At 43.0% G+C, this 10675-nt stretch overlaps 1 protein-coding gene across 1 annotated transcript; it reads right to left on the bottom strand.

Moving 5' to 3' along the window:
* Positions 1–129: 129 nt before the first annotated feature.
* RPS17 (ribosomal protein S17) lies at positions 130–5575 on the bottom strand. The gene is made up of 5 exons (XM_083371134.1): positions 5528–5575; positions 3874–4025; positions 3355–3460; positions 906–971; positions 130–255 (listed from the first exon to the last, which is right to left on the bottom strand). The coding sequence occupies exons 1-5, from the start codon at positions 5528–5530 to the stop codon at positions 175–177; spliced, it is 408 nt and encodes a 135-aa protein (XP_083227260.1). The 5' UTR covers positions 5531–5575; the 3' UTR covers positions 130–174.
* Between the last annotated feature and the right edge of the window lie 5100 nt (positions 5576–10675).

Below are 10675 nucleotides of genomic sequence, written 5' to 3'. Positions count from 1 at the left end.
GTTAACACAAACACTACTTAGCAGATATAGGAATGCAACCAAATTCTTAACTCTATTGTACATGGAGAGTCGGTGTATACAACACTTACCTAGAAGACACAGGTATTTGAAATGATACAAGTCAAGGTGTTGTTTCTATATATTTATTGTAAAAGTGACAACATGGAAACGGCTTTAGATGGCACCTCTTGGAGTTTTGAAGTTCATCCCTACGGTGGGCTGTGTGACCTGCAGGTTGGACAGGCTGCCAAAGTCCTGCAAATAGAAGAGAGCCAAGATACACTAAGCAGATCCCCGGGCAAGAGCTGAAAAGGAGATCTTTTCATCCAGGCTAAATTATCTACGTGAAAACATTTGGGTGATCTCTGAGGCTCAATTTCCTTGGTATGCAAAAATAAAAATACAAATGAAAGCTTTTAGCAATCGTGTATTCACCAAGTATTCTAGTGATTTGCCAAGAAGTTGGGTTTACTTTATCCCCTGTATCTGCCTGGCTTTTAAACACACCACAAAAATCTGCCTCCCCCCCCCCCCCCAAAAAATCAGAACTGCTACAAAATGGGCTGACTTCACGTCTTGACTCCCGATGACTGCCTGGGTAAGTTCATGCAGTTTTATTGGCGACATTTTCAGAAGTGATTTGCCATTTCCTTCTTCTTAAAGTTTCCAAGGGAAGGGACTGGCCTGAAGTTACCCAGCTGGCTTCATGCCCAAGGTAGAACTAGAACTCACGGTCTCCCACTTCATAGCCTGATGCCTTTAACCACCTCAGCACGCTGACTCTCCTGGCTATTTTATTTTCACTTAACCTTCAGACTCTCGTAATTAACAAGCCAATTTAGGAAAAAACAACAACCAGCCACTTAGCTATAGAAAAGCAATTTTGCGGGCATCCATCCACTCACCAGCAACTTCAACATTTCCTTGGTATCTGGATCCACTTCAATGATCTCCTGATCCAGGGCAGAAACCTGAGAAAGAGGCGACGATTGACAGTTATAACTGAGAACTGAGTCAAAACACAGCAATTGGGCAATGTATGCATTATCATAAGCCCCCTTCTTACAGGCAGCCTGAGATTGTCAGCAAGATGCTTGAAGAAACATGAGCAAGGAGTTACAAGCCAAAACTATATGCAAATATGAACATGGCACTTTAACCTGTTGCCCTGGGGACCACTCCCAGGAACATCAGTTTGGTACCAACAGTCCCGATGGACAGGAATGATAAGGCCCCTAATCCTAAAACATCTGGAAGAGGGCAAAATGTTGAGGAAGGCTGACACAAATACACCAGAATAAATTTGTTCTCCATAAAAAACTACAGTTAAATAGTGAAGCACTGGGCATCAAATACAAACAAATCCTCAGTGAGATTATGTATTCATTTGGGATATCCTCTATTCTCAGATATGCTAACCTGGAAAGCTTTTAAGAACAAAATGTACTGCAAATACTTCCTAATAGTTCTGGAGCCCCAAATTTAGAAACTTAATAGAATAGCCTTTCCGCCAGTGACTGAAATTTGAAGTATCAAGAGAACATGCAAGCTGCTCAAAAGGTAATTGCCAAACAAGATTGCAAACACAAAGCATTACGGCTCTTCTCCTCCCACTTATATACTATTACAGGAAAAAAATGACCTCCAACTTTTAGTCAAAAGAAAAAAAAACCCAAACCAGCAGACTAAAACAGAGACTTCAATTAGACTTCCTCTCCTAAATAAATATATTCAAGGAATTGCATCAGGATTGTATTCAGGTAGGTAAATAATCAAAAATATCTTCCAGCACCAGAAAACATCTCCTAACTTTATTCTAAAACTATGTATTGACCTAAATTATAGTGGTTTTTTTTTTGTTTTACTTCCTGTCATTTTTGTTCATTATCCCAATTTTAATCTTAACAAAACCAGGGTAATTTTACCTATTTGGCTAATTTTGGCTATTTCGTATAGGGCTAAACTACTACAGCTTTAAATAATCAGGGTCCTACAAGAGGAAGCCTGTTACTTTGTAAATCAGAGGTCTCCAAACTTGGCAACTTTAAGACTTGTGGACTTCAGCTCCCAGAATTCCCCAGCCAGCCTTGTTGTAAATCAACAGAACAGAAAGAAATCAAGACTGTATGAGCAATAATCTACATATAGTTCTGTCAAGAGATAAGCCACACAGAAAGACAACTGCATGGTTTGAGAACAGACTACAGTACAGCAAGAGGGCCCTTATGTTAATGAGGAAAAAAGCAATCAAAACTACTGTGATTAAGGCTTCCAAAATCAACTACAAAGTCTCAGATGCCACTGGGCTAAATTGAAACCCTGTGTGAAAAGCTCAGGGTCTGAAGGAGATGGGAAGAGGCTCCACAGACACGGGAAATGCTTTCAGGCTTTCTCTGCCTGCACTATCAATGACGAGGCCACAGGCAAAGGCCGCCATCACTTTCGAATGCAGGCTCCACTCATCTGGGGAAGCCAACTTCTGCACTACAGGGAGTCTTTGACTTACGACCACAGCCAGCCCCAAATTTCTGTTGCTAAGGGAGACATTTGTTAAGTGAATTTTGCCACCTTTTATGAGCTTTCTCGCCAAAGCTGTTAAGTGAACAACTGCAGCTGTTGTTAGTGACCCGGTCATTAAGTGATTGTGGCTTCTCCATTGACTTGGCTTGTCAGAAGGTCGCAAAAGGGGATTGTGTGACCCCGGGACACTACGACAGTCATAATAAAGATGAGTCAGTGGCCAAGCGTGAGAAAAAGAGTTGCAAGTCCCCTTTTTTTGCATGCCGCTGTGACTCTGAATGGTCACTAAACCAATTGTAATTAAGTCGAGGGCTACCTGTATTCCCTGACTGAATGCTAGGCCCCATTCACACAGGCAACCACAGTAACACTCTGAGAACAAGTTCCTAAAATGCATTTGGTCCATGTATCGTTCTTCTGACGCTTTAAAGCAGGAGTGTCAAACTTGCAACGTCACGTGACGTATCGTGACTTTTTTCCCCATTGCCGGCAATTGGGTGGGTGCGGTTTCACACTGATGCATCTGGCCCTCGGGCCGGCAGTTTGACACCCTTGCTTTACAAAGTCACACTGATCCTAAACTGAACATGTTGCTCCTAAATCCACGTTAGATTTTATTAATTCTCAGTAGTGATTTAAATCCCAATTTATTGAGCAGAAAAAAGTTTTATTAGGTAAGATTACAGACAACCCAGAAACTACGTTTTGCTACAATGACTTATAGATTTCAGGGAAAATGCTTGGCAGGCCAGTTTTACTGGAGCGAAATATGCGTTTACTTAAATGTAAGACGTGAAATCTCTGTGAAGCTCATCTGAGATATAAAAAACTGACCTCTGGGACGTAGTTATCCCTTCTTTCTCTTTCCTCTTCTTGTAGTTTGATGGAGATACCTCTGACGGGCCCCCTTTGGATGCGTTTCATCAAATGGGTGACATACCTGTGGAGAAGAACAGGGGGGGTCTAGTATATTTCACTGTGATTTCTCTCCCCCTAAAAACAATCAGGCATTCAAGCAAAAAATCCCAATGCGCTCTGAACTGACTCAACAAAGCTTACTTAGCCTTAACGTCTCAAGTACAGAAAAATGCCAAACCAAGAACAAAGCTGTTGCCTCTGCTTGAACCACCCAGTTTTAAGTAATGTCTGAAAAACTCAGGGTTTGGTAGGAAGTGAAATAATCCTCCAAACACGGGAAACGCTCTCAAGTATGCTTTTCCTGCACTATCAATGACCAGGCCACCAAGAAGACCAGAATCACTTTCGATGCAGGTTCTGGCTAAGGAGCAAAATCAAGGTTTAGAATGACCACGTGAAAACTTCGCATGGAGTCACATCAGCAAGCTTGCCTACCCAGCGATTTTGTTCCGCAGTTTCTTGCTGGGGATGATAGCGATCTCCTCACACACTCGCTTGTTTGTGTGGAAGTCATTTCCAAGGCGAGTGTAATATTTTTCAATGATCACCCGGGCTGCTTTCTTCACCGTCTTCGTACGGACACGTCCCTAAGAAGATCCCAAGGAAAAAAAGAAATCAGCAAGTTAAGGAATTAAGCCTTTCGAATGTTGCAAACACCTGAGAAATTGGAAACAGGGGATGCCTAAACCCTCCAGCCTGCGTCTCCCTTTGAAAAGTTATTTGGGACCGAAAAGCCTCAGAAATTCTGCTTTCCTGGATGACAAGCTGGTCTACAGTGTTTCTTTCCTAAGAAACTCTGCAATTTTTAGGATATCTATATCTATATATCTATATGGTTTTCGCGGGTGTTTGTATGTAGATCTTTGGTCATTCAGGTTTTTCCCCACGTAGAATTGGAGGTATCAGGGCAACGTTTCGACGAAATCTCATCCGTCATCCTCAGCCACCAGCCTGAGGATGACGGATGAGATTTCGTCGAAACGTTTATATATATATATATATATATATATATATATATATATATATATATATATATATATATATATATATATATATGAAATCTCATCCGTCATCCTCAGGCTGGTGGCTTCAGCTTCGTTCTTCTGGGAAGGAAAAAAAAACCCGAATGACCAAAGATCTATCGATCTATCTATCTATCTCACAGTTCACACATTACACTAAATCATGACAGGATTGGACAGCTTTTGCCTTGATACGCAAGCAGTTACAAACTACAGTTTATGAGGCTGAATGAAGCAACATCTGACCTCAGAGCGCACAGTAGGGAAAGTGAAAAAGAAAGAGTTAGGAATTCTGCTGCTTTTATCCCCCAATCCAGGGGTCTTCAAACTTCGACCCTTTTGTGACTTGTGGACTTCAACGCCCAGAATTCCTCAGCCAGGCCCAGAATTCCTCAGCCAGGCACGTGTGCCCCAATCCATATAAACAGGCAACCTGGCATCACCATTCACAGACACAAACCAGGCAGGCTAGAAAAGGCAGGTGTGTTAAATCCAAAACCATCAGAGGAGGAGGATGACGATGATATTATATTATTATTATTAATAATATTATTATTTTCCCTTCCCACCCACCCCCAGCAGGTGAAATTCCCCCTGGCAAGCATACAGCGTTGACTTGCCTCCCATGCAGACGCATCACTTTGATGGGAGGGAATCTTCAGCTGTTGGATCTCTGCCTACCAGGCAGCTTTTCAAGCAGCAAGGCGGGGGTCGGGGAGGGCAGGCAAGGCACCCCCCAAAAAAACCCGCCTCTTTTCCTCTCCCAAAACGGAGGGGCGGAGGACCCCCGGCCCTTCCGCTTTCACAGCCCCTGCTCGGACCCCGTCAAGGCCTTGGAAGCCTCCAGAGCCCGCCCGGCCTAGCTGTTCCCCCGCAGCCTCCACTCCCGCAGCCATTTCTACGGCGGGAAGAAATCCCCCGGGAACAGGCCAGGCCGGCCGTCAGGATCGATTCTACCGAGACGCCCACCGACCCTTCTCCCGGACGCTACCGAGACCGCCCCGCATTTCCCTCCCGCCGCCGCCGCCGCCACGGATGGCCCCGGATTGCTTCGTCGCCTCTCTCACCATATTGGCAGCTCCCGGCCGGAAAGGGAGCAAAGGTTCATGGGAAAGGAACTAGAAAGGTCGGTCTAGATTAGAGCCAGCAAGCGAAGCGGAAGTGCGCCTTTCGTGGCGGCCCCTAGCGGCCTGGAGGACCGCCGTACAGGCACGGAATCTTAATGGGTTTTGCATAAACTCTTGGCTGTATTTTGATTTTTAGATAGAAAGGCAGCACTGACGGGCTTCTGGCATTCAGGAAAGGGGCAGAGAGTTCTCCCTGCAAAGAAAAGAGACATAAAAGAATAAGTAAAATAAAAGGGCCTTACCTTATTATTGTCCTCCAGGGAATATCACCACTGTGGGCACATAACCCAAACACGTTCATCCTAATCCGTCGATGGAAGAATTTCAGTGCAAAAATACAATATTTTATGAGCTCCGGATAAAGATTTTATCATATAGCAATATTCTCTTTCTTTGGAGGGGTGGAAGAGGAGGACGAATGAGGTGCAATGCTTTTTCTACAATTTAACACAGGAACTTCAGGGCTACATCCATACTACTACAAAATTCATTATTAAAGAAAAAGCTGACAGCCTTACTAAGCAATCTACTGATAAGCTTCAGATAAGCTGAGCACTAGCTGGGATGCCAAATTTGCATGGCCATCCCAGAAATGCATAAGACCTGGAGAGAAGCCTACTTATGGAGTAGCTATACAAAAGCATTAAACAAACCATTACATTTATATATGTAAGATAGAATCTTCTTTCAACTATATGTATGTAAGATACATTTTCATGGTGAAGAATGGTTTTAGATAAGAATATAATGGGATTATTGGTAATGAAAATAGAACATCCAAGTGTGATAATGTCCAGAAATGCAACTGTGTTGGGTTACTGAAGAGAATGTACCCAGGTGTTTTTCATTGTATCAGCTCTCCAACCCATTTTTTTAAAAAAACATTTCTCCTTCAATGTTGGAGGTTCCCACTCCAAATTATTTCTAATATGTTTTCTCTATGAGTGTCATTTCTTTGAATGGAAGAACAGTACTGATAGGAGAGTTTTAAAGCTATAAAAATATTTCTGTTACTGGTTTTATATTGACTGTTTTATTTATTGTTGTGCACCGTCCAGAGTCCCCTTTGTGGGAGATGGGCAACTATATAAATTTGATTAATAAATACATAAATAAATTTCCAGGCAGAAAATGGGACTTAATATTGTGTGAAATCTATAAAGAGCTCATTTTTAAACTGGCATTTCTGCAAAACTGCAAAAGTTATGCGGTTACTGGAGTCTTAAAACTATCTGGATAGCCAAAACATGACAATGCAACTTGTCTCAGGCTGAAAAAAACAGAATTGCAACTTGAATGCATTAGCCTTGCCTATATGTCAACACAATAAACGCTGCCCTGCTTTCGACATTTGATCTTAACCAAAGGCCGAGCAAATGTATTGATCGAACTGCATCAAGAGGACAGCAGTTTTGTTTGAGAAAAAGATATATACTGATGCCACAGAAATAAAAGATATTCCCATGGGGGTCCTCTCAAGCTATTACCACAAGCGAAGTCTAAACAACCAGATCATTTTCATGCACAGAGTAGGCTGCTTAGTTTAGCTATAAGGCCAAATTGTATTTAATTCACCCAAGAGCTAAAACAATAAAAGATACTTAGTTCATTCAAATCTGAAAGGTGCATCAAATGCTGTAATTGGAACTTAAAATACGAGTAGTCCTCACCTTACAAACATAACTGAGCCCTAAATTTCTGTCGCTAAGCAAGACACTTAAGTGAATTTGTCCCGTTTTATGACCTTACCACAGTTAAGAGAATCAGTGCAATTGTTAAAAGTTAGTAATCTGACTTCCCCATGGACTTTGCTCGTCAGGTCACAAAAAGGTGATCACATGACCCCAGGACATTGCAACCGTCATAAATACGAGTCAGTTGCCAAGCATCCGAATTCTGATCACGTGACCTCGGGGATGCTGCAACAGTCATTAAATGTGGAAAACGATCATGTTACTTTCTTTAGTGCCGTTGTGATTTTGATCACTAAACGAACGGTTGTTAAGTCGGGGTCTTTCTGTAATGGGTGAATCAATTATTTAGTTACAATTTTGATTTTTTTTTATGGCCACATTTTTGCACTACTTTGGGCAGCTTACAAGCATGAAAAACATCAATATGGCCATGCCAGGGGGAAAACGTTTGTAATTAGTACAACAGCGGGCTTTCATAACACCGTTCCAGAAGCCAGGTTTTCATGGCTGTCTTGAAACTACGTGGTCTGGATCAGGGAAGACCTCAAGGAAAATACTCTTTTGGGGAAGTCACTGAATTCTTGGAATACTGGTTTATGTTTGTTAAGTATTTAGATTACCTTGCTAGCCCCAAACAAGGGACAAATCTTATTTCCTGTTTCAGCCTAACCCAAAGCCATCCACAGGCAGTGGTCACAGTAGTGACAGCTCACATTTGTGTAAATTTTTTGGATTGCTAACAAAGTCTCCCTTTCTTTGTTAGCAATCCAAAAAAATTACATATATATATGTGTGTGTGTGTGTGTGTGTGTATAAAATGGTTGCCCAACTCACATCCATTGATTTGTTTTCACATCATGTTGACAAAATCTGAAAAACAGACCTCTGTCTTACTACAGCTGGTCAACTTATAACCATGTTTAATGACCAGAGTTACAACAGCACTGAAAAAATTAACACAACTAGTCTTTGCACTTACAATTCCCAGTCACGGCATCAAGATTTGTGTGCTTGGCAACCGACATTCAGGACAATTGCAGTCCCAGAGTCATGTGGTTGCTATTTGCAACTTCTCAATTGGCTTGACGAGCAGTCAAGGGGAAGCCGGATTTGCTTAATGACGTGATTTGCTTACTAATCAGGGCAAAAGAGGTCATAAAATTGGGCAAGAGTCATTTAATCGCCCTGCTTAAAAACAGGAATTCTAATTAAGGTTGTAAGTTGTGGACAAAGATGAAAGACCTGTAACAGAAGCCAAATGGATCCAATGTGGAATTTGTTTATATTTCATGTTTCTTAACCAAATTCTGCTTCAAGTACTGTGTTACTGCAAAGTTTGATCTTGTACCAAGTGCAAAGTTATACGAGGTTCCTCATAACTCCACAGATGCTCCTGTGGAACGTGCCAGCCACTTACCTTCAAGGTAACTCCATTCCAGTCTCCAATATCCGCACGTTGCTGCCAGCAAACGCAGCTGTCCTTGGTCTGTTTGATTGTAAAGTTCTTTTTAGCTCTAAGTTTAGCCCCTGAATGGCCCATCTGTTCTTTGCACCATCCCCACGTGCTTTTAAATGAAATGATCCCACGAAGAACAGGATTCATTCCCAATTGTGCCAGAATGCAGGAAAAAGCAATTTGATAATACAACTGGTATGTGTATGCATTTTGAATTTTGTTAGTACCAGCAATGCAAGGACGACGGTAAACTCCTACTATTTTTTATGGTGTTCCAAGAAACCAAGTTGGAAATCTTTGGGCCTGTGTATTCACCAATCCAGATGTTTGTTTCCTTCTATTGTTCATAGACCAGTATAGACCAGCATAGATTGCTGACTGGGAAATTTCTGAGAGTCCAAACATCTGAAAGTGGCCATGGTTGAGAAACACTGGCTGGCTGGCACACACACACACACACACACACACACCCCACACAAATCCAGGTTAGACAACGTGGGTAGGGTAGATGCGCACAGCTCCCTGCAATGTTGAGGTTGTGTTGCCCACAGTTGGCACCAGCCCCCTGCAATTTAGGAGCATGTACACGCGAACACAAGAATGCATACTTGTGTGTCTTCCAGTCATTCTTGGTTTCTGGACAAGTCCTTGAAGTTTTCTTGGCAACATTTTAGAAGTGGTTTACCCATGCCTCGTTCCTAGGGCTGAGGGGCCATGACTGGCCCAAGGTCACCCAGCTGGACTGGGAACTCATGCCTTTAACCACCACACAAACTGACACTCTCCCATCACAGACACACAAAATATTATTGTTTTCCAGACCAAATTTGGTGGGGAGATAAGAGACTGTAGGGGGTGTTTAAGGCTGGGAATGGACGTCATTTTGTTTATCGGAGGCCTCCTGCCTCCTTCCCCATCCTTAAACCTCCAAGAACAGCCTGGAAAACGCCAGGCCTTTCTGGAGATTTGGCCTTAAAACCAGCCTCCATTCCCAATTCCTCATTCGCGGTCTACAGACAGGTAGTCCTCAACTTACAACAGTTTAGCGACCGAAGTTACAACAGCATTGAAAAAAGGTGACTTACGACCGTTTTTCATACTTACAACTGCTGCAGCATCCCCATGGCCACGCGATCAAAATTCAGCCACTTGGACTGAGTTTGACTGAATCGTATTTATGACGGTTGCCGTGTTCCGGAGGTCACATGGTTGCCTTTTGCGACCTTCAAACAAGCCAAGTCAAGGAGGAAGCCACCACGTTACTAGCTTAACAACCGCAGTGATTCACTTAACAACCGTGGCAAGGAAGGTTGCAAAATGGGACAAAACCGTCTCAGAGGCAGACATATTGGGCTCAAGTGTGGTCGTAAAGTCGAGGATTATCTGTACACAGACGGTAGCCTTTTGAGTTTCCCCAGTCTCTTTCAACCCGCCCTCCCCCCGTCCTGCAAGAACCACCACCAGCCAGAGGTTCTGCTGCAACGTGTTTTATTATGTGCCAAGAACTACATCACAGCTTACTCCACACAACTGTAGGAGAATGCAGACTTGCCTGCATATGCTACAATGAGGTAGAGACTTCACATACTGCTTCACAACAACCCCACAAAGAGCAGCTGGAATATGCAACATGAGCTCAGCAGGAAAAAAAAGGGGAGAACTTAGAACATCCGTTCTTTGGCACACAGCTTTCCAAGAGACAGGGGGGGGGGGGAGAAACCCAAAAAATAAAACAAAATCAAAACTTCAACTCCCAGCACAATCGGTGGGGCTGCTCCCGAGGGGGCCTCCCGTCCCTCTTAAAACAGAAAAGGGCTCCTCGTAAAACCTTCGCTGGCCCGACCCAGCGCAGCCCTTACCTCCCTCCGCTCAGATATAAAAAAGAAAATTGAAGTCTGGTGACTTTTGTGATTAAAAACCTTTCGTCAAGCCCCCCTG

The sequence above is a fragment of the Vipera ursinii genome (assembly GCF_947247035.1).
Source record: "Vipera ursinii genome assembly, chromosome: 11".
In the NCBI taxonomy this organism is placed as follows: Eukaryota; Metazoa; Chordata; class Lepidosauria; order Squamata; family Viperidae; genus Vipera; species Vipera ursinii.
Note: the sequence above shows the minus strand (reverse complement) of the source record. Positions and strands in the feature narration are given on the sequence as shown.

Excerpts from the sequence above, each read along its gene's own strand:
- RPS17 (XM_083371134.1), bottom strand. Across the intron at positions 3,461-3,873 it reads CTGCGGAACAAAATCGCTGG|GTATGTCACCCATTTGATGA; the intron begins GTAGGCAAGCTT and ends TCTTCTCCACAG. Across the intron at positions 972-3,354 it reads GGGATAACTACGTCCCAGAG|GTTTCTGCCCTGGATCAGGA; the intron begins GTCAGTTTTTTA and ends CCTCTTTCTCAG.